Genomic DNA, 24936 nt, shown 5'->3' with positions numbered 1-24936 from the left:
AGAGCTCTAATTCAGTTTGCATTTGAATTTATACATGAATGTCACGATATTGATTTGATTATTATTATTTGGAGGCCATTCGGAGGGCGAAGGTGCTGACGTTGACTGGATTTTTTTAGTCACAGCTGCCGTTGGGCGTAGAATCGCATTCTGAAATTCGCTTGAACAATTTTTACATTTTTACAATGTGCACTTTTTTCTAATACACTGTAAAACCCGGAATAGCTAGCGGCAAATATCATAATTCTCAAGCATAACACGGTACCACATCTGAAAACCATCCGACATGCCAGTGTGCCTTGTCCAGCTCGATGAAATCCTTGCTGAGCCGGGCGAAATATTTCCAGCACATATCTAACTTTATTGTGTTCTTCTATTGCAGGTCATCCCTCTGGGTGTGGTATTAACGAGGAAGTGTCCGCTTGGATGGACCGTGTCCAAAACTCTGCCGTAGACGAGAGCGAGGAACAGCAGCGACAGGAGGAAACCACCGCAGACAGGAACGGAGGTGATTCGGCCCGGCGACGGAGCGCTTCGACCGCTGGCAGCGACAGCGCAGATAACAGTGTGCATAATTTAGAGCGAGATTTATTCCAAAAATCATCAACTCAGCCAAACTATAATAACGTTAACGATAGTGGTAGCACTGGCGCAAGCCAGAATTATTATAACAATTATCGTAAAATTAATTCTAAACAGAACGTGAATGCAAACAATTATACTCACAAAGGCAGTAGAAGCACTAACCGGGTCGAGACCGGGTATGAGTTCAAATTTGCTCACGAAAAGTATTCGAAGGCTGCCAACTGGCGAGCGACGGACGAGAATCCCGACGACCAGGAATGGCACCAGAGGTCCCACGAAAGGGTCCGACGGGCATTCCGCCAGAAGGAAGAGAACAAAAATACCTGCTCACTCTACATCCAGACAGATCCGCTGATCTGGCGGCACATCCGGGACGGTATCGCTGATGTGAGTATTATTGTTATTTCGAGATGGTGCTTGGGATTGGTTTGATTAATGTTTGTTCGCGGGAAAATGGTATAATAAACATCAAATTGGGGACCAAAGCAGTGGGTTACGTCCCTGCCAGTATTTTGTAGCAGTACTATTAAACGAACATACATGTTTTGAAACACTCCTAAATAGCCAAGTTCCATTCAAGTTTATCGCACATTTTCCCAATAAAACTACATGATTCGCTTCAATTTCAAGGGTAGATAGCAGGCAGCGGTTATTATCATACGTTCGTGCGAGATTGATGGTATAAAGTTATGACGTGAACACGGTATGAAAATATTTGCATTCACTCAGTCGCCACATATTGTAGCACGTATTCAGCGACGTTCCTTCTAATAGTTTTCATCATCCTACCTGCTCAGAAAGCGTACAACGTGACACTAAATCTTTTCAGGAAGAGTGGTAGAATTGCTTGAAGTTGGCGGGTCAGTCTGCTTTGGTGTTGCTATACTTGTGAGAAGTTGCAGACAAATGGTATAGGTACATATCGTTCGACGGAGACGATACTTGTGATAGTTGCCGATTTACCAAATCTGCGAACACGTACGCTGCATATTAAAGCATAAGGGTCCCATATTGAAAACAGCCGAGGATAACGCTGTTCAAGGTTTGCATTTTCTGTGAGCCTTGTGGGTGGGACAAACATGTTTGGGTAGTTTTCTTGATGTTTTATAAACAAACCTGGTGTTCTGTTTTGTGGATTGTGAATTATAGATGATAGAGAATACAATCAAGCAGATAACAAAAATGCATATGCGACACTTATGCTTTAATGGCCAATACGTGTGCGTACATAGGAGTTGACAACGTCTAAATATTAGTTTCCAGGACCGTCCTAAGACGATCACATCACCGAGATGTTTAATTTCAGCTTACCGTTTTCTAAAATGAAACTAGTTGTGTGAACATTGGAAAGATTACAAAATATTTGTATGTAAAACATATCTTTGCGCTACGTTTCTATTAACTCGCATAATGTAATCCGCGGTTAGAAGTATTTCGACTGAACCAACCATCGGGAATATGACCTTCATAGTTAGACAGCAATGTTTGAGGTTGAACAGAACCTTGGACAAGAAGGAGATATTAAGAAGTTAGACCAGCTAAAGGTATACTTACTATTCGTACACCGTTGTCCAGATGAACAATTACATTCTGCGTGCTTTATGATGTGTTTAAAGTTGTTATCGTAAACGAAGCGCTCTGCTTTTTTATTTTGATTTTTTCGATTTTCATATGGTGAATCTGCATTCCTTAAAATAGGGATAGTTTATGTCAGTAAATTATCCCGATGTTACCTTAGTCTAGAGATGGTCGAACGTTGCTACTTTAGAGATATATCACTGAAGCGTAACACTTTTTGATCCACACAACACGGACCAACAAATTGTAACGTTGTCCATTTGAACTATCATACATTATACGAACGATATAAATAACAGCAACACCGCTCAATTTGTTGAGTTTTGCTGCGGACTGTCCTAACTGAAATTGTATATGCACGTGTAAATTATTCTTTCTACTGCTCCAACCCGAAGAGGCGAATGACCTTAAGGTTAAAACCTCTATAATCGAAATAAAAAAAACTACAAGGCACAGCCCTATGGGGTTGCACGAACTGTAGACGTAGGACTATACTACTTAATGTAAAATATTTATTTTATTAGTACATTTAGAGTAATAATAAATCAAATATATTTCTTATGTAATTCTTTCGCATTGTTTAAACACAATCAATCAACATAGAATGTTACATACCAAACCTTCTCGGTTATCAGGTCATTTCATTTGTAGTAGGTGATCTAATCCGATTAAACTTATTTGAGAAGATTTGAAGAAAAAAGACAGAAAACTGTGACCGAACTAATATCTGGAACTAAATTTTTGTAGCACAAGATCAGCTTTTAAAAATTGTACAAACTTTTCGATTGTGTGTGGTAAAAAACGCGGACCGCCGAAGAAAAATCAAATTTTAGGCAATATAATCACATTTCATGCATGGACCAAGCTTTTTAGTTATATGCTGCCATTATTGTAACTTTCCTAAAGTACGCATGCAAATGTAGCGAATGCAGTGGTCTTAATTATATATTGAAACTATGAATATACAATAATCGAAAACAATTTTATGTATGGACTTTAGATGAGCTTTTTCAACAGTTTTTCGAGTGGCAGTGTATTCATTCATAAATAGGCTTTGTAGTATGTACATACCTATTAGCTGAATCAAAATAGGACAGGCTGAATGGAAATGAATCACGTGAGGTGGAAATGAATCAATGAATTGATCGAAGCTAAATAATAATCTTTCGTTGTAATTTCCATCGATCCGCGTAAATTTGTTGCTAAGAAAGTTTTCTTCTTTGCGCAATGAAGGCACAGATTGCTATCATGCAGATTACGCTTGCAACCGCTAACAAACAGGGATGCTACATTGAAATCTGTGTTTCGGTCAAAAATATCTTTTTACCATCTGTGATAACTGAAACAGGCAAAAAATCTGTGATAAATTTCCGAAAAATCTGTGAAAAATCACAATATTTCCAAAAATCTGAAATTTTCATAAAAATGCCAAAAATCTGCCATCTGTGAAAAAAACTGTAATAAAAAATTGTGAAAAAAAATCTGTGACAATACACAAAAATCTGTGAATATGGCAACCCTGCTAACAAATTAGATATACCTACCTAGGGACCGTACACTAATTACGTAAGGCATTTTTAGAACATTCCAACCTCCCCATCCCCCCAGATAAGAATTCGTAAGATTTTGACGAACTCCCCCTCCCCCCAACATAAGATCTTATCATGATTTTCGTAATTAAAAAATCATATTGTTAGTTCATTAAATAAGATAGCGAAAACGATACTTACAGAATTATTTCAAGAAAATTCATGACAAAATTTAACTGCATTCATCTGTAGTAATTTTATTTGCATCCTAGTAGAACAACTTTAGAAAAGCCAATCTGGTTCATATAATCTGCTTCGCAATAATCCACTTACTTTGAATCTCTTTTTTTGTGATGTAAAGCTCAAAAGAATTTATAACCTGTTCTGGCATGAATTTATTCTGAGCTCCAACTGTGACGATTATCGTACGCATAGCTCCGACATCTTCGAATATTCTTGAAGTAAAATACAGTTCACACTCTGGAAATATTCGGCCCACAAGATCTGTCACAATCGCATGACAGAACATTTTCCAAATACCTTGATTTCATTTTCATACTTTTTTATGATATTACGTATAAAAGAACAAACCCTCCCTCTCCCTCAGATAAGAATTTGTAAGATATTTTGAGACTCCCCCTCCCCCCATATGCCCTTACGTAATTAGTGTATGCCCCCCTACACATTCGCCTCAAACATTAAACTCAAGCGCACAAAGCAAAATGAGTCATCGCTGATGATGATGGGTAGAGCGAAAGAGACAACTAGTATCACGACACTATGTTAACCCTCCGGCACTTGCGCCGTTGTATTGAGTATAACACCTTCAGAAAATCTAGCGAAATCTTCTTTCAGCACCAGCGTTTTTTAATTCTCAAAGGCCCCCCTCTCATATTGTGACAAATGTCAAAGTAAGCTCAGATGCCAAATTTCACATCATTTGGACAATTTTTGACCCCCGCCCACATCGCTTGAAATTTTTTGAAATTTGTAGTATGGGAAAATATGGAGGAAAAATACATTAAATGCTATAACATTTGAAGTAGCAATCAGAAAATTAGAAATTTATACCACTTTTGAAAGGAAATAATCTTAGTATTTGAATGAAGATATCTTTGTTTCTAGAAAACTATTGAGGGGGGGGGGGGGGGGTTGAGAATTAAAAAAAAAATTTTTTTTGCAATGCCCTAACGAATAATTGTGTTCGAGATTGTACATAAAAGTGGAAACGAGCACAACATAAAAGAAAGCATACCGGGTAGCGTACCTTCACAGCCAGTGTAATAGACTTCTAACTCAGCTACACTGGCTGTGAAAACACACAGCGCAGTGATCTGCTCCGCCAGCCGTTCAATAGGCAACTGAGCTTGTCCGGCTGAATCCGTTCTTTAAATAGTCGATGATGTCGTGATTCATAAAAGCGTAGCGCGCTAGGTACACAAATCTGTCGTACTGGACTTGGGAAGCGCTAACTTCGGTGCGTAAATGCGCGATATTTTGACCAGGTTGTACATTACTTAAATTTTTAAAGCCATGATATCAAAAATCTTTGGGTTTATCTATAGGAATCTATTCTTAGAAGTATTTCGAGGGGATATGCGCAAAAAATTTGAAAATTTATCGTGAGATGTCTGAATTATATGCGTTTAAAATTGGACCACTTTTCGTTACATACCAGTGCACCCCCATATCGAAAACAAAGACGTAGTCCTACGTCAAAAAGAAAAACAGCAACACCCACGAAGAGATATTGTCATTAAATTTGCGTTGCGTTGCGAAGTATGGTGCTATACTTAGATTGCATACTAACGATTATCATGTTGCCTATAGGTAGCTGAACCCATCTTGCTTGTGAGATAAATGATCGGGAATGAATTTAATCTCTTTTAAGTTCAGTAAACTAATAGCATGAGAATCGTCTCTGCTGGCCACGACCATCTTCACCGATACTTAGGATAGGGTAGGAAATGTTGAAATACCTACTTAAGGAAGGCCAACAACTCAGCAATGCTTCCATGGGTATTACGGAGTTGGATCGAAGGACAGGCATAGATCTAGGATTCGCCATAAGCAGGTAATGCGGCCTCGAAATGAATATGTATAATGCGGTGGGATGGTTAGTTTCCGAGCACACGTATATACAGAGCAAAAAGATATTTAGTTATGTTTTCTTGTGTTTAAGGTCTGGATAGTCGGCCATCGAGAGTGAGTTACTTTTTCCCTAAACTACATCAATTTCAACTTCAAACAACCGGCCGTCGGATTATTGTTAAAACCACGAGCTAGTTTGGTATCTATAATCGTTTGAGAATTAGGTGCTAGGACCACAAGACGTTTTTATGCACGAAAGTCGTTTCGATTTCCGAAATTTGTAATCGCTTAACTCGAACTCCGGACAGCCGGCCATCTTTTTTGTAATGGGAGTGTTTTTTCTACTTTATACTTAGCTCGTGTGACCGTCCTTGGTTGCAATTTCGGTATTGAACTGAACTTACTGATATTACTGAAACCGTCACGGTAAATAACGAGAATATGTCTCAATTGAAATTTCAAATATTTTTACGGAATGAAAACAAGCAAAAGAGAAACAAATATTAATCGAGGATTGTATACAAGCCGAACCTACAAAAGAAATAATTTTGAGCTGCCCAAAATAACCATTAACTGTGTCGCAAGATTCACTTTGCATGACGGATACACTAGTTTCACGCTCGCGTCGTTTATTTTCCTTCCCTGTCAGCACACGACCACAGATCCCAGCAGATCTTCACTAATGCCACTCCCGCTAGAAACGAAACTGAGACAGGCTCCAATCCGTCAACCTGTCTAAGTTAATGAACTAATACCGCTTGGGGATAGAACCCGGCCCAGTCCCGAGTTTAAGCAAAAACGACATAAGGTACCCCGGTTGTCACCATGGGGAGGTAAGGGACAGGCGTTCTGTATCAAAGGTGAATGGCAACATAGTTTGGCATCATGTTGCACGATAATACAGCTTTGCCAACCCGGAGAGATTTTTTTTTATTCAAATTCAGCTTAAACTATTTACAACACAGGGTTAGGAACAATAGCTTATCCTCCTTCATCTATGTATGGAGACCCAAAAATCCGGATAGCTAGAACTGATTCTGGACCAAAGAAGGCAGTTGCAGCGCCAGCTCTTGCCAATTCGTGCGTCCATTCATTTCCGGAATGACCGGGTACCCATAAGAGGTAAATAGCATTTAAAATGCAAAGTTCTTCGATTTGAGTTCGACATGCGATTACTTATTTTGATCTTAAATCTGCCGAACTAAGTGCTTTCAGAGCAGCCTGACTGTCTGATCAAAAATAGAGTGATTTAAGGGGGGGGGGATGGTGTAAGGGTTTCAGCGTGAAAAAAATTCTTTTTGCAATTTTTTTAGAACTTTGCATGGAGCGAATTGATCAAAACTTTTGTACATTATAGTGTATCATTTCAATAACAAGCTGTATTTTTCTATGCACAAATATCGACAAATGACTCGGTGACGAAGCTTTTTGTAGAACGTCTCTGGAAAAACATGATTTGCGTTGTTACCTGCTATTCAAAAACTACCTAACTTCTTTCAAACTTTGCCTACACATTGTATGTGAAAAATACCTAACCCATACGTTGAGTTTTCGACATGAATTTCCAATCGAGGTTTTTTTATTCATTTGCAATAAAAATTTTAAAAATTTCTATTTTTCACGAACAATTCCGCCTTTTTATGAGTAAACCCCCTTAATAGATTTCCTGAAGGTGGTGACAGCACACCACCTTCAGGAAATTCGCAGACACTCAGTTTGCTTATCTCTACTTATCTTAACGATGAGCACAGATGTCGGTTGCTAAGTATTGCGTGTATCCAGTTCGTGATATTTTAAGGTACTCCATGACCTCGTGGTCCTTCCAAAATGAATTCAAGAGAGACTTTGTCAAAAGCATGTTCAATATCAAGAACAACTTGTAAACTTGATTGCTTTTACGACATATGTTTTTCGATGTTGTAGACAGCATTGTGTAACAGAGTGGTAGTAGACTTCGCCCGCTGGTATTCATGTTGCATTGCATACAACGGGTGCTCGTCCAAGCTAACATCCTGAAATTAAATTAAACGTTCCACTGATTTGAGCAGGAAGGAGGTCCGACTGATCGGTCTAGAGCTCTTTGCCTCCTCATAGGTGATACTGTTAGCTTTGGGAATGAATTTTACAGTTATTTCCCGCCACGCTAATGGAATGTAACCTGTTTCAAGACTACAAATAAGAACTTTTTTTAAAATATGCTTGAAGTATTCATATTCGCTTTGAAGTATAACTGGAATGATTCCATCATTTCCCGGAGACTTATACGGATTAAAACTTTCAATCGCCCATTTGATCGATTCGGTTGTCACAATTTTACGAGCAACTGCCCAAGAATCAGAACTACCTGAAAAGAACTCAGGGGCAGTCGTCAGTGATGGGTTCGTACAGCCTGTGTGTCAAAAACACAATTGAGAACTACATCTTCGTCAAACGAGTATTCACCATTAGCAGTTCTTATCGAACTGACATGAAATCCTTTCGATTTCGATAGTAACTTATCTAATCTACTGGGTCTCGTTGAGACTTGAGACATTTGTGCAGAGGCTTTCTCAAACACTTCGCTCAGAGGATCGAAGGGCATTTCTGTAGCCAACTTAAAGGCATCCGACCCGTTGCTGCGTCTTCGATTTCATGCTCTTCTGCATACCTTTTTGAGTCGAATAAGTTCGGTATTCCACCAAGGTGTTCCTCTAGAAGAACGCATAACTCGAAACGGACAAGCCTCTTGATATGCTGCTGATATGGGTGAGTTTGTTTTATACACGACCTTCAAGTCGTCTTCGTCGAGGTTCCTGTTCATAGATTTGCGATTACAATATGTGAAGATTTGCAGTGAGACGTTTATATGATTAAATACGATGTACTTATGATCAGATAACGATGGTTCGAGCTCGTTTTTGGGCACGAGCCAGTTTGTCAACTAATACGTAATACCACCAGAGCAGAGAGTTTCTTCTAACACCTTTTCCCTGCCAGATCGTGCAATTTCCTACATTGAGTATACACAGAAGTTTTTACGCGGTTTTTTTTTAAATTACCCGCGGTTTTTCAAATCCCGCGTAAAAACCGTGTTCATTCAAAACTCCCCAAAACGTGTAATAAAAAAACCCCGTTACTTCAAAACTCCGCGCATGAAAAAACTTTACTGGTCGGATTCGATACAAAGCTTTAGCTCTGTTCAAGCCACGAAACTTTGACTAAAGCACCATTTTTTTATTTATAAATTTCGGAGATATAAAGTGTTTTCTATTGAATCCCGTTTCGAATTTCATTTTAATCACTTTTATTTCAGGTGCATGTAATGTTTAAAACAAATGTAAAATCTTTACAATGGCATAGTTTTGATACAGTTACCATATGATTATATTGCTTTACTGCGAAGTTTATTTCATGTCTGAAGTAATTCTTCGGGGTGAAGGTGGCACACCATATCGCAGTACTCAGTATTCACTAGTTTGACTAATGATTTATTACCAAATTACGAATCATTGATCCACAGCACTTGCGAACAGCATGGACACATTTAATGTGTGACTTTTTTGTCAATTTGTTTAAAAATAATTTGCTTTTGCGCAAAAATAAAACTAATTAAAACAATGATGTACTAATCGTCGACGGCAACAATTATCCTAATCTAGTTTTCCGTACCAACTTGGTAGAAGAAAATTATTGTCTTTTGCTAGCTGGATAGTTTGCTCTCATGTCTTGCTCAAAATATTCACTTTCTCTACTCATCAACTTCTTCCACGACAACTATTTAATTGTAAATAGGGGAACATCTGATCAGACTGACAAAACCACAAACATAATAATACCCCTAATTGTTTAAGTAATTAATTATTGTAGCTAACAAAAACCATTTTTTTTAGATTTTTTTTCGAAAAAGTGCTCCGTAGCAATATGTGCCTCTATCGAACACACATGAAAATTAAAAAAACGCCAAGTTTTGTTAGTTAAAACAGAGCTACATGACCGCAATTGAAATGTCGTGTCCTTTTTGTTGTTGTAAAACAGCTGAGGCTCGATTTGCACAATGCCCCTGTAGGCTTTGTGGGTGGTCGCCATCTGGAATTCCAAAATACCGTCATTCAATCACTAATGCGTACATATTTCCTCTTTTCAAGTTTTTTTAGCAATGAGTCCACTGTGTTCTGCAGTATCCAAAAGCCATCATTTTGAATTTGAAAATCGTACCGATCATCGATTTTTGTTAATTTAACGCCCTTTTTAAAATTACTCCCACATTGTGTTATCTGGAAGTCGCCATTTTGATTTTCGAAATGGTGTCATTCATCAGATTCCGTTATCTACGCACCACTCCCTTTCAAACGACACCCATATTGAAATTTTGGAGGTTTTCTGATAACCGTCATCTGGGATTATAAAATCATAAGGCTAATTTTGTTTAAAAATTTGTAAAAAAAATGATATTCTGAGAGTCACCTGGGTAACGACGGTCACTCGATAGTCACCTATTCTAAAATACCTCTTCGTGAGTGAGCTGACGGTGAGAATACCAATGAGCTGACCCAAATTACCAATGGAAATCAAGACAAAACCAATTTAATGCAGAACCTAGTTTATCATAAACTCTCTTTAAACTGTTTGTCAATTAGTCATAAATCTAAAAAAATTACGGTTTTAGTTTCATTTTTGTAGGGAAACAAATATAGTCCTATTCCCTGGCTGGATGAACTCATTTACCCCATGTACAAGAAAGGACACAGACTGGAGTGCGCTAATTACAGAGGGTCGCGTATGCTCGTTGGTTTTGCCGACGATATTGATGTAATTGAAGTCGATCATAGAGCAGTGGAAGATGCCTTCGTGCCTGTTAAGAGGGACACGGCGAGGATAGGCTTAGTCATCAACTCAGCCAAGACAAAGTACATGGTCGGCAGGTAAAGAGAGAGGCAGGTCTAGTGGTGTTGGTTCCGAGGTAGTGCTTGATGGTGACATGTTTGAAGTGGCCGAAGAACTCGTTTATCTTGGTACACCAACGATGTTTCCTGTGAAGTAAAAAGGCGAAATGCAGCTACCAACAGGGCCTTTTATGGTCTACGTAACCAGTTTAGGTCCCGTAACCTATAAACGTCAACAAAATTCGCCTTATACAAGACACTGATCCTCCCTGTCGCTCTTTATGGCCACGAAGCTTGAACGTTGAGGGAGGCAGATAGGAGAGCATTCGGAGTCTTTGAGCGTAATGTGCTGCGAGCAATAGTCGGCGGGATATGCGAAATGAGTTGTACCAAGTATACAAAACAGCGTTATGTTAAACAGATAACATGCGGCAGACTGCAATGGGCTGGTCATGTGGTACGAATGTCGGAAGAAAGAATTACGTAAACAATATTCAGCAGGGAGGCAGGAAGAGGACGACGACTTCGTGGGAGGCAACGAACACGTTGGCTATACGCATTAGAAGAAGACCTGGGACCCCTTAACACTGAACGTGCGGGGAAACTGGAAGGACGCCGCCTAAGACCAACAAAGATGGAGCTATACGATACGCCCGGCATTGGCGATATGACGCTGTAGCCAACAAGAGTCTGTGGATGAAATATTCCTAGTTTTGTTATAAATAATTGGTCTAACTAGTAAATACTGAGTCCTACATTCTGGTCTGCCACATCCATCCTGAAAAGTACTTCAGAACTGAGATAAAACTTTGCAGTAAAACATTACAATCAAATGGTAACTGTGGCAATGTAAAAAATTTTGCATTTGTTTTAAACTTTGCAAGAACCTGAAATAAAAGTGGTTAACATAGAATGCAAAACGGGGCTCAATAGAAGACACTTCATACCTCCGAAATAACCAAATAAAAAAAATGGTGCTTTGAGCAAAGTTTCGTGGTTTGAACAGAGCTAAAACTTTGCGGAAGCAACTATTCTTATATTGAGAACAAAGTTTTTTTCTTACGTGGATTTTTTAATAAATGCTGTTTTTTAATAAACGCGTTTTTACGAACGTAAAAAAAACCTTAGTGTATGCAGATCGGTACTGCTTAAGTATTCCATGAGTTCAGTGCCTCTCAATTTGATATTTGAGCTGTCCAAAATTATGTGGTGGTTATCATCGCCGATTATGAGTGAAAACCCATTTCTGTCCAAGTATGATACAACGCTTTTGAAATTATCAGAAGGTTGATGATTCATTATGCGGCAAATATGCCGAACACTAGGCGTATTTTCTATTTATGTTATTAATAGTCGTATTGACAATGAGAGCACAAATTTCGTGATTGGTGTGGTCGGATATAAGACATGCATCAATACTAATATTCACAAGTAAACATACCCAAGGCATTTCACGTGGATCTGTTATGCCACTTTTTTGAAAGCTACAAAACTAGGGTTAAGTAAGTTTCTAACATTGATGTTACCTTAATGGAACTACTTTGACCTTTTATTCCTACACAAAACCAAATAAATTCATAGTTGCTGGACGTTTATGCTATGGGCCTCTAGGGTGGTTTTGTCCGGAGAAAGAAAATGGACTCCTATCAACCTCCTAGAGGACCGCAGCCACGATTATCGTACAATAGGCTATGACTACAGTTACTCAACCAAAATTTCTTCATTTGCATCGAATACTTTCCTATACAATGCGAGCCTAAAAACTGGAGACGGGTATTTTTAACATGTATAGCAAATAGGGGCATCTCCAAAAGATAACCATATATTGGTCGAAGTGGCAAAGTTTGCCCAAATAGGAAAAAATGGGTAACAGAATAAAAGTAAAACATTATGTGATATAAGGTTCAGTTGATTTGATACTGAAGTCCCGTTAAGAGGTAACACCGACATTCGAATTTCAATGTTGAAGTTTTTAAAGTACTGTTTTGAATGTTCAGTATCTTTTAGCCAGCTGATCACTGTTTGAACCTAAATCATTGATATTTTCTAAATTTATTATTTCTTCTTACCCGCATTCGGTTAAAAGTTTTATTTGCTACTAATCTAACTGAACTCTCTGAATTCTTTCACTTTGTATTCTTAAACTTCAATTGTCTGCATCTAAATAATCGCAATATAAGCAAAAAAGGGTTCACAAGCACGGAAACCCATAGTCCTACGTTCCGTTTCCAGCTAAACATCGGTATTCCAGCTGAACATCGGTATTCCACCATAGCATATTTGGATACTACTTGTCGTGGCGAATTCTCCGCTCCGTTGTTGCACAGCGAAAATGTATATGGCCTTCATTTGGCTGACCGCAGACGATGGGTTAGCTTTAGTTTGCCTTTCATGACCGCAGCTAGCAGCGCCTTCGCGTAAGGATAATAAATTACGACATGATTTATTTATTCCACTTCTGGGAGGCATAATGATAAATTTCTTCGTTTGTTTTAATGGATGACTCTATCGTGTGTGAAGTCGACAGGCTGACTACGAATGCTGCCTAGTGGATGAGTCGGCGGCCGATCACAGTTTCGCATTTGTGTATTTCGGATGTGCTGACACAAGGAACACGAGTGTTCTTCCGAAGGGTGTTCGCAATCAAACTTGAGCTTATTAGCACCAGGATGAATATGGTGCGCTTAAATTTATCGTTTGTGGTTTCGATGAAAGCAGAAAATGAATACAGCTGGCGATGCTAATTCGAGACATGTTTCACATATTCGTTTCCGGTTTATGTGTTTGTGACACATGTAATGGTTCCAAATTTCGTTGAGCTTACCAATCTCACATCTCCTTCGGTTATCAAGGCACTATGGCTACTACATCTGGCATATTTTTCATGACTCTTCCAGCATGACCGGGGACGTAAGTCGGAGATTGATGAGAAAACTCGCGAGGAAATCCTGTCGCTTATTGCCCACCACGTGACGGCGGTAAACTACATCTATCGCAATACAAAATTTGACGGACGGATAGAGCACCGGAACATTCGTTTTGAGGTAAGCGCCCCTTATTGAAATACTTTGGATTAAATTGAGCTTCAGGTCTGCTTGTTGTTCCAGGTCCAAAGAATTAAAATTGACGATGACTCCGCCTGCAATGAAAACTACAACGGAGAATCGAATCCTTTCTGCATGGAGAACATTGACGTCTCGAACTTTCTGAATCTACACTCGCTTGGGAATCACGAGATTTTTTGTCTTGCCTATGTGTTCACCTACAGGTGAGTGTGAGGTGCTGTTTGTATCAAACATCAATACTAATACTGTTTTAAATTTGCTTCCCACAGAGATTTCACTGGCGGAACCCTCGGTCTTGCCTGGGTCGCTTCCGCTTCCGGTGCGTCCGGTGGCATTTGTGAAAAGTACAAAACCTACACCGAAACGGTTGCGGGATTGTACCAGAGCACCAAACGTTCCTTAAACACGGGTATCATCACATTCGTTAACTACAATAGCCGTGTTCCGCCAAAAGTTTCCCAGTTAACGCTGGCACATGAAATCGGGCACAATTTTGGGTCACCGGTGAGTTCAGTTATATTTTAATTCACACAAAAAGCTTACTTAAACACGATTCATTGCAGCATGACTACCCAGCTGAGTGTCGTCCTGGAGGTATCAATGGGAATTTCATCATGTTTGCCAGTGCCACCAGCGGAGACCGGCCGAATAATAGTAAATTTTCCACCTGTTCGGTTCGGAACATCTCCAATGTGCTAGATGCCATCGAGGACAGCAAAAAGCGAAACTGCTTCCAAGCATCGGAAGGCGCGTTCTGTGGCAACAAGATTGTTGAGATAGGCGAAGAATGCGATTGTGGCTTCAACGACGAGGAATGTTCGGACAAATGTTGCTATCCGCGTGTCATCGGCGAGGTGGATCTAGGACTGAATGCAACTGCCAAGGGTTGCACCAGAAAGGCACACACACAGTGCAGTCCATCGCAAGGTCCGTGTTGTGATAGCAACACGTGCAAATTCGTTTCCAGCTACGCCAATGTGACCTGTAAAGAGGAAACGGAATGTTCCTGGAGTTCGACCTGTAACGGGACGACCGCCGAATGTCCGGAACCGAAGCCGCGTGACGATAAGACCAAGTGCAATAACGGTAATGATTTGATTGGTGTACATATATAATGTATTGCATCGTCAGCTTCACCCCTTGAATTTCCCGACAGGTACCCAGCTGTGCATCAAGGGCGACTGTTCTGGGTCGATCTGTCTGCTGTGGAATATGTCCGAGTGCTTCCTAACGTCCCACATCATTCCTAACATCGACAAGCGTAAGCTGTGCGAGCTGGCATGCCAGAACGGGAACGATACCAATACGTGCCGGAGCACGAGTGAATTCGCTCACCTTTACGGTCTGCCAGACGGTGGTATTAGCTTGCGGCCAGGATCACCATGTGATAACTTCCAAGTGAGCTACTTTGTGTTTTAAGTTGAATTCATTACAACATAAGTAATAGTTGTTATTGTTTGAACGACCAAAAAGTAGAGTTTTATTGTAGACTTCTGATCTTACAGAATGTCCCAGTATTAATCGATATTCTCTTCTCCCTATTCACCTCGACCAGGGTTACTGTGATGTATTTTTAAAATGCCGTGCCATCGACGCCGAAGGACCGCTGGTGCGGCTTAAGAACATGCTATTCAATCCGAAAACACTGCAAACTGTCGCCCAGTGGGTGACGGAGAATTGGTACATGGTTTGTCTGATCAGCATTCTGTTCGTCATCTTCATGGGAATATTCATAAAGTGCTGTGCGGTTCATACACCCAGTTCGAATCCGAAGAAACCACCGGCTAGGCGGATCACCGATACCTTGCGCCGACCGATGAATACGTTGAGGCGAATGGTGAGTTTCAATGTTTTAGACAAACGAGTAGAGCTGTAATTAACCGTGTTTTTACAGCGTCACCACAATGGCCACGGGCCGAGAAGTGTTCCTGCGCCGCATAATGAACGTTCTCGTGGTGGTGGAGGTGGGAATGCTGCTGGTGGAGGTAGAAGCAGAGGAGGCGGAGGTGGTGACGGTCACGGCGAACGTCGTAGTGGGCAACCGTCGTCTTCCACTGGTGGCAGTCGACCATCCAATAGTTCCAGAGTGCCAGCGCATGGGTATGGTGAAGGCAGAGGCCAACAATACTATCCACCGAAAGGTGTGTTCTACCAAGAGTTATTATTGTTTTTTGAAGTTGTTTCCTATTTCTCTTCAATGAAATATCCCCCGTTTTTTCTTCTATTCGACATCCCTTCTCAATGCTCCCCTTCGCTATTTATAGTTGAAAACCCTGTCGCTTATTATGAAAATTAATATCTTTTGTTTACGATTATTTTTAGCCGCTCATAAAAAACGACACTCCAGTAAGCATAGAACCAAATCGTAGAGCGAAACGATTAGGCCAAATTTAGCAACAAACCACAAACTTTCCATACACAAACAAAACATACATCACTAGTTTATTTTTACGCTTCTGATAGAGTGTGTAGTCAACAAATTTACAATCTAGGATTATCGTGAAAAGCCAAATTGGTCTTCATCAAACTCTAAAAGACTCAAATTTTGTTTGTGGCTGTATGTTTTAAATCTGATCCGGAACAAAAGTAGTAAGCAATTTTTTATTTTGGTATGTTTTTTTCCACTCGCTAACCCCCAATCTGTACAAATATAGGATTAGTCTTACTAACATTTTATTTTTTAATTTGCACAAATTCTGTATTTTTATACAAATTCAGTAGATTTGTACTTTTTTACAATTCTGTAGCAGAGCTGTGTAAGTCTTCGTTTTTAGGTCCCTTATCCCACTCGTTTTGGAACATCTTCAAAATTTACGAACGAATGTTTTCGTTGACCTTAAGCAGTTCGTTCAATGTTATCATCATAAACGGAATCTCTTCTATAGATAGAACATATCTTTCAGTGTTATTTGATTTTTTGTTTGTTTTGTAATTAACTTTCATTAATTTTTTCGTTTATTTGAAAAAAAAAACGTCATCTATTCATTAGTTATGTAAGTTGACTGGGTTTATCCCATCACTTGGGTTCGCATGCACGTTACATATAAATTTATTGGAGCAATATTTTAAGAAGGTGTCAAACCTTCCACCAGTTCTGTCTAATGTCTATATGATCATGGAATAACTGGGTAGGTATAACACAAACTTTTACCGAAATCTGGTTCGTCGTCGCTTGAACAATGGATATTTGTAAGATTTATCAGATCCTACACCAATCCAATTTCGAAATGATCAGTACCTCCAGATCCGAGCACTAGTAGGATGAAGTGCAACGTATGGTTTAGATATGGTTAAAATAAATAATCGTAGTTTTTAAGAATAATTCCTTTGTACATAATTAGAGTCATCCTCGTACTTAATGTAATTATTCTCATTGTGAAACAACTTAAAATATTTAAAGTACATGTTCACAGTGCTTAAAATACTTTGTGTATTTCAAGTGCATTAATAATCTAAATACATAAGGTATCTAAAATCTTTCTTCAGTTAAATAACTGTAAGAATGTCGAGTACTTCTTAAACAATGACAGTACTAAATGTACTTAATGGTATTTAAAGTACCACTACTAATTAAATACAGCTTTTGGCACTGCATCGTCTTGAAGATTTAGTGCTTGGCAACGAGAATGAGTAGAAGTAGTGTTTGTAATCATTAGGTTTGTTCCAGGACACGGAAGTCACTCCGGAGTAAACAGGAGCAAAAAATATCTGATCCTTCTTACTCCGGTTTGCTACCAGAAGAAGAATTTCTCCGGAGTACTTCCAGTTTCTCCTGGTACTGGAACAAACCTATTCCTTGGTCCGCTGTTCATCGAAACACTTCCCTTTAACACTTCAACTAGTGTTGCGAAATCTAACCGTAGCTGTAAATAGCTTGGCAGATCAAAACAATCTTAAAATTTTTTTTCGAGATGATGTCTCAGACTGGCTCATTTTCAATAGTTGCCTTCTTGCACTAAATAAATTGTGTCCCGTAGGCTCGAATTTCCAGCAGGTATCATATCGTACAACTTTTTCACTTTGCACATGAGCTTCTTGTTTCGGACTGCGTCTTGGCTGCTTTTTCTTCTTATATTTCTTAAGATGCAAACGTTCTTTAGCACGATGAACATTAGCCTTTTTTGGCCATATCACGCATTGAAACCTCCTTCTTTTGCTCGAACGTCGTCAGTATACGTTGATCCAAACGAGGGTTAGCAAGAGTTTTTTCGATCTGTTTTCGGTTCATCTTCAAACGTGACATCCTGACCGAATCTCGGCTTTCTCGCTTACTGCTTCCTGCTTTTTGCCAACTTTTTCAGTGACATTCCGGGTTCTGCACACCATTTGTGTACAATATTTTAACGTTGTTCTGCTGACATTTCTTTAGACTGAGCAAACTAATTTATTTGTTTGTTTAGTGTTTATTTGACCAACTAGGAAACGAATCCACTTGGTCTTTAATGCGTGTGGGAAATACGCATGGTCTTATCTGAGTGAATGACTTTTGAATTATGTATGAGGGTGGAGAATTGACAATTCGCAAGATCAATTCAAATCCAATTACCAATTTGCGGCAATCATTTCAGCACGAGGAACAAATGTTTTATGGTCACATTTAATGTTTTACTTTTAGTCCATTAACTCATCAGTCAATTATACTGAGCTAAGAATAAGTAGGTACTATTTGGAAACGGGGGGTGTTTGATTCGTACATGATGTTAATATCGTTTAGGAACGCAGCATTTCTATTTTTTTCTGTTTCGCGTCTTCATTGTAATATCGCAACGTTTACTCGAACGAGGTAAAATATTTCAAGCTACGGGATCTCTTTATGCTTGTGATTATACCAATAAGGACCATTTATAAATTCTGCCACGCTATTAGGAGGAAGAGATATGACTAATTGTGATATAAATGGGAGGGGAGCACGTTATGTGCTTTGACGCAATCGGCGGTTTTACGCACGATTGCGCCATGTATATAGGAAATTCCATAGAACATGAACACTTTTGCAAGTAGCGGCATTAATGCGCTACTACAAAATGAAGGAAAAACTAAAATTATTTGATTAGTATTAGACCAAGGGGAAAAATAATTGGTAATATGATAGAGAGTTAGTTAGTATTAGGTAATCTTAATGTACCATAATACCACTTTTAAACTCATTGTTTACGGTCCATTTTACATTGTCGTCAACACTCCCGACAGCCGGCTGTCCGGAGTTCAAGTTGTTGCCGGTGAAACAATCTCGATAAACGATTACCCAGAGTTTAAACGCCTAGAACATTTACGTATCCTACAGTCAATAAACTATTCAAACATCTTATGCACGAAAATATTTTCTCAATCGCATCGCTTGCTTGAAGGGAATCCTGACTAACAACCCAACCAGTGTCACTGAGTCGGGGCCTTCCGTTAAGTCAGGAATCAGAATATATTGGCTCAAATGGCACGTTCCCCGTACATAGTCGGGGATTTGTGCCTTGCCGTGTGTTTTCATCATTTCCTGAGCGGAAGGAAAGGACAAGGACGTGTGAGGAAGTAGAATTGGAAGGGTGGGAAAAATAACAGCACAAAACAAAAATAAACAACAGGTAAGTTAAACTCACAAGTAGTTCAACTTGCCTGCGAATAAGCCTAAAGCTCTTTACCACATTGGATAAGAAACTTTAGTATGTCTCTGAGTTTCAGTCGACCAAACATGGTTTCGTCTATATAAGGACGGCTGAAGACTCGAAATCGCAATTGCGCTACCGCTGGACAGTTGCATATCAGATGATATGAGGTTCCGTAGTCAGATTCACAAAGATCACATGAAAAAGACTCAGCGCGCTGAATAGTTGCCATGTGATAATTGAGTTTGCAGTGGCCGGTTAAAGCCCTGGTCAGCATGCCGCAGTGGAGCTTCGAAAAATGTAAGAGATCTTTCGAAACCACTGGGCATGGTTGTTCTAGAAACGCCTTTGTTTGGCGACACGTTTGCAGATTTCTCCAATAATTGCGGTGCTCGGACGAAGCCCAGGACCGTATTTTTTCCCGTATCCAACTTGTCGGCATTGGCAGCGCGGGCTCAGGACCAACGAAGTCAATCGCTGAACCTGCCCTGGCCAATTCGTCAGCCCATTCATTTCCAGTAATACCGCAATGTCCGGGCACCCAGACAAGGTAGATAGTGTTGACAATGCTTAGTTCTTCGATTTGGGTTCGGCACGCGATCACTAGCTTGGACCGGGATTTGTCTGAGCTAAGGGCCTTGATTGCAGCCTGACTATCGGAGCAGAAGTTTATAACTCTGCCGGACAAACTCAGTTGAAGGGCCGATTGCACCCCGCACATAATCGCAAAGATTTCTGCTTGGAATACAGTACAGTATCTACCTAGTGAGTGAGATTGTTCCAATCTCATTTCACGACAGTAGACACCAGCACCGGCACGTCCCTCCATCAGAGAACCGTCAGTGTAACAGACTACTTGCGTTTGTTGTTGTCTTTCCATAAAGCCAGACAACCACTCCTCTCGAGAGGGAATCTTCACATGGAATGTCCTGTTAGGAAAACTACAAGTGAGTGTAATGTCGCTGGGAGCAAGAATATCTTCACCCCATGTAACCATTTGTGACCACAATCGTGTATGACTGGTAGCAATATCAACATGATTACTGTTCCAAAGCCCAGTAACCTGCAGTCTGTATGCACATGATAGTGCTTCTTGTTTTAAGTGTATGTGTAATGGTTTGATATTTAAAAGTGCCTCAAGAGCAGCAGTCGGAGTCGTGGTGAAAGCACCAGTCAACGCCATGAGCGCCATTCTTTGCAGATGGTTTAGCTTTGACTGGACTGTCACCACCTCTCCCCTCTGCCACCACACAAGGCATCCGTATGACAGTATTGGACGTACAATTGTCGTGTAAATCCAATAGATGTATTTAGGTTTGAGACCCCAGGTCTTTCCAAAAGTTCGTCTGCACTGCCCGAAAGCCATGCACGCTTTCTTGACTCTGAACTCAATGTGAGCAGACCAATTCAGTTTGGAATCCAATATGACTCCAACGTATTTGACTTGATCTGCACACAGTAGCTCAGAATCAAAGAACTGCAAGGGACGAACTCCGGTTGTTATTCGCTTCTTCGTGAAAAGAACCATTGAAGTTTTGCTTGGGTTAACTGATAGTTTAACCTGTCGACACCACTGTTCGACGGCTCTTAATGCCTGTTGCATTAAGTCAAAGATTGTTCCGATGCAAAATCCAGTAATTAGTATTTGGTAATCGTCAGCAAACCCGTAGGTTGGAAATCCAAGCTCATTGAGTTTCTTCAACAAGCCGTCAGCTACTAAGTTCCATAACAAAGGTGACAGAACGCCGCCCTGAGGACAACCACAAATACTCAACTTCCGTATCTCAGCCTGTCGCAGTGACGAGCAAAGTATGCGGTTACTAAGCATTGCGTTTATCCAACCTGAGATACATGCAGGTATCCCATGACCGCGCGTCGCTTCCAGAATAGACTGGAAGGACACATTGTCAAAAGCACCCTCAATATCTAGAAATACACCCAAGCTAGATTGCTTGAGCGAGAAGGCTTTCTCAATGTTGTAAACAACATCATGAAGCAGAGTGATCGTGGATTTCCCACACTGAAATGCATGTTGCATTTTGTGCAGTGGATATTCAACTAAACTAACGTTCCTGATGTGATGATCGATTATCCGTTCCAAAGCTTTCAGAAGAAAAGAACTTAAGCTGATAGGCCTAAAACTCTTGGCTTCTTCATAGCTTGAGCGCCCCCCTTTGGGAATAAATCTAACAGTTATTTCTCGCCATGCTTTCGGGATATACCCGGTAGCAAGACTGGAAAGCAAAATCTTTTTCAAGAACTGAGCGCAATATAGCACGTCTGGGCAGCAATAACTATTGTGATAACTGGCGATTAGTTTGGGGTAATTGACGAGTTATCTACTTTGGTTAATTGGTAACTGCGGACAATAGCACTAGTTGGCAGATCAGAAGGCACATTATCTCCGGAAGTCATGCTTACTATGGACTTCACAAAACATTGAGATACAGGAAGCCGCACCACCGCGTCAAGTACGTCGTGTACAAAGTACTCGAAGTATTCGAAAGGTAGGTGCTGAGAACGATCTTCGGCGGAGGAAATGAGAACGGCGTATGGAAAAGAAAGATGAATTACGAACTTACGAGACTTAGTAGGATGGGTACGATTGGCGGGGCATGTTGTAAGATGTCGTCCAAAAACCCCACCAAGGTAGATTTCTGCTCCAATCCAGCAGGTACCAGACAATAAGAAGCGCAGCGGTGGCTAGATCAAAAATTCTGAGGAGTACTGGTCGCCTGAGGAGGCACGCAGTCATGAATCTAGTTACATGAAGAGTAATTGTGGAACAAATTAAATCCTCAGGGATGTGATATAAGAAAAACAATTATATAAATTAAACATGGATAAAGATGTACACATGTAGACTTAGACATGCTCAACCAAAGTTGTTTGAGCCTTAAGGACTATCTATCTACACATATTGCTAGCACCCTGCAAGAAAGCCACATCGATATACGTTCATTTTTCATCGACGACATGCATTTTTGTTGGATATAGGGTTCAACAAATACCAAATTTCTCTAGAGAGAACAGACCAGCTTTAGTAAGTGGTGTGATCTACACAAAATGGTGTTCAATCTGTGTAAATGCTCAACTGTCACGTTCGCGTGTAATCTTCATCCGATTCAATTCAACAATTTGCTTGACTAAAGCATTTCATTCACGCCGAGAAACTCGGAGTCATCTTAGATATTCAAAGAATCATATACTTCATGCATCTACATGCATGAATCTTAAAACGTGGTATAAACTTCTGCAGAAATCGCTGGTCAACCTCACCGGCTGCTTTTTCCTAGTATCTGGCCATTGAAATAAAGCCAAATCTACTCTACTTTATTCTAGTTTTGATGGTACCCCAATGCATTTCTATTGAGCGGGATTCCGGGCAGCTTGGGGGTTTACACATTACTCTGGATGCAATTCCGCAAATCTGGCCATAAGTTGAAGGGGATCCAGTTGACCTAATGAGTGGATACACGCGTTTTTTCAGGGATTCGTTGCTATATAACTGTTCATTCATATTGTTGGTTGTTTAAAAAAATCGGATTCTTCTGGCTATAGTTGCAGATTCCCTGCCATAACATGATTTTTGCAAACAAGTTTACCTGTAATCTTATTGTATTTTGCTATAAAAAATGTATTCCATATGAATATCTTTGCGATCCCTGGAAGCATAAAACTTCTGCTCCGAAAGCTGGTTGAAAACCAATATATTCGTTTCATCGCCTATAAGGATGCATCCGTTGAATTTGATCAACTCCAGTTATACAGCTCTCGGGCCCGCGTTTTGGCCGAATTGTTTAGTATTGCGGTTTCGTTACTTAATAGTCCGAGACTTCAAGAAACCTTCCCGAATGCGTATATTTGAAACTGTACTGTCCACACCACAGAGTTTGTTGATCTCATCTATGTACGAAAGTCCTGGTTTTGCAACTCCGCAACGCAACTCATACCCGACCATGTCGGGTTTCCAAGAGAAAGATTTTAAACAAATTGTCAGAAAATTTCGATGGGCAGAGTTTTACTACCGGAACGTAGTTGACAGAATCGAAGCTGTCCAATACCAAGGCTAATCGACATTTTTCATAGCGAAACACGTTACAATTTGTAATTTTATTGCTTACGAAAATCTGTTAGTTTACACTGTACATCAGGTCCAGGAAGAAAAGTTTTGGTCAGAGTTAAGAGTTTACATTAGGAGTTATAACATTTTCAAATTGGCTTACACTAAAAGTATGTAATTCTCCTCAGTGCATTCTTGAAGGCGTATTTCCGGTTTTTCGGTTTGATTTCCATCGGCAATCCGTTCCAGCAGGATGCTCCGTACATCAACAGACTTTTTCCGTTGGAAGTTGTGTGTCTAACTGTTTAGGTACGCTAAAACCTCTCATGTGCTTCTTTTGTCCTCTTTGTAGGTATTGCAGAATGTATCCGGGAAGCATTTCGATGAAAGCCAGCTTTAAAAAGCAACAAATACGGAGATGAGCGTTCAACGACAGATCGTGCCCAAGATTTAAATTTTTTTTGTTACTGACGGCTTGTTGAAGAAACTCAATGAGCTTGGATTTCCAACCTACGGGTTTGCTGACGATTACCAAATACTAATTACTGGATTTTGCTTTAGAATAATCTTTGACTTAATGCAACAGGCATTAAGAGCTGTCGAACAGTGGTGTCGACAAGTTAAACTATTAGTTAACCCAAGCAAAACTTCAATGGTTCTTTTCACGAAGAAGCGAATAACAACCGGGGTTCGTCCCTTGCAGTTCTTTGATTCTGAGCTACTGTGTGCAGATCAAGTCAAATACGTTGGAGTCATATTGGATTCCAAACTGAATTGGTCTACTCACATTGAGTTCAGAGTCAAGAAAGCGTACATGGCCTTCGGGCAGTGCAGACGACCTTTTGGAAAGACCTGGGGTCTCAAACCTAAATACATCTATTGGATTTACACGACAGTTGTACGTCCAATACTGTCATACGGATGTCTTGTGTGGTGGCGGAGGGGAGAGGTGGTGACAGTCCAGTCAAAGCTAAACCATCTGCAAAGAATGGCGCTCAAGGCGTTGACTGGCGCTTTCACCACGACTGCGACTGCTGCTCTTAAGGCACTTCTGAATATCAAACCATTACGCATACACCTCAAACAAGAAGCACTATCATGTGCATACAGACTGCAGGTTACTGGGCTTTGGAACAGTAATCATGTTGATCTTGCTATCAGTCAAACACGACTGTGGTCGCAAATTGCTACATGGGGAGAAGAAATTTTTGCTCCCAAGCGATATTACACTCACATGTAGTTTTGCTTACAGGACATTCCATGTGAAGATTCCCTCTCGAGAGGAGTGGTTGTCTGGCTTTATGGAAAGACAACAACAAACGCAAGTGGTCTGTTACACTGACGGTTCTCTGATGGAGGGACGTGCTGGTGCTGGTGTCTACTGTCGTGAAATGAGATTGGAACAATCTCACTCACTAGGTAGATACTGTACTGTATTCCAAGCAGAAATCTTTGCGATTATGTGCGGGGTGCAATCGGCCCTTCAACTGAGTTTGTCCGGCAGAGTTATAAACTTCTGCTCCGATAGTCAGGCTGCAACCAAGGCCCTTAGCTCAGACAAATTCC

General features: G+C 40.2%; 1 protein-coding gene across 1 annotated transcript in view; it reads left to right on the top strand.

Moving 5' to 3' along the window:
• Nucleotides 1-328: 328 nt before the first annotated feature.
• LOC131695308 (disintegrin and metalloproteinase domain-containing protein 10-like) overlaps nt 329-24936 on the top strand; it is a gene marked incomplete at its 5' end in the record, with an annotated part of 36733 nt that continues 12125 nt past the window's right edge. Inside the window, 8 exons of the mRNA XM_058983776.1 lie at nt 329-972; nt 13543-13689; nt 13753-13913; nt 13980-14214; nt 14274-14796; nt 14867-15108; nt 15266-15547; nt 15605-15851. Of these exons, the coding sequence (XP_058839759.1) occupies nt 329-972; nt 13543-13689; nt 13753-13913; nt 13980-14214; nt 14274-14796; nt 14867-15108; nt 15266-15547; nt 15605-15851 (2481 nt within the window). The remainder of the gene's footprint in view (nt 973-13542; nt 13690-13752; nt 13914-13979; nt 14215-14273; nt 14797-14866; nt 15109-15265; nt 15548-15604; nt 15852-24936) is intronic.

Source organism: Topomyia yanbarensis, unplaced genomic scaffold (genome assembly GCF_030247195.1).
Source record: "Topomyia yanbarensis strain Yona2022 unplaced genomic scaffold, ASM3024719v1 HiC_scaffold_35, whole genome shotgun sequence".
Classification (NCBI taxonomy): domain Eukaryota; kingdom Metazoa; phylum Arthropoda; class Insecta; order Diptera; family Culicidae; genus Topomyia; species Topomyia yanbarensis.
This window is presented reverse-complemented; position numbering and strand designations above follow the sequence as displayed.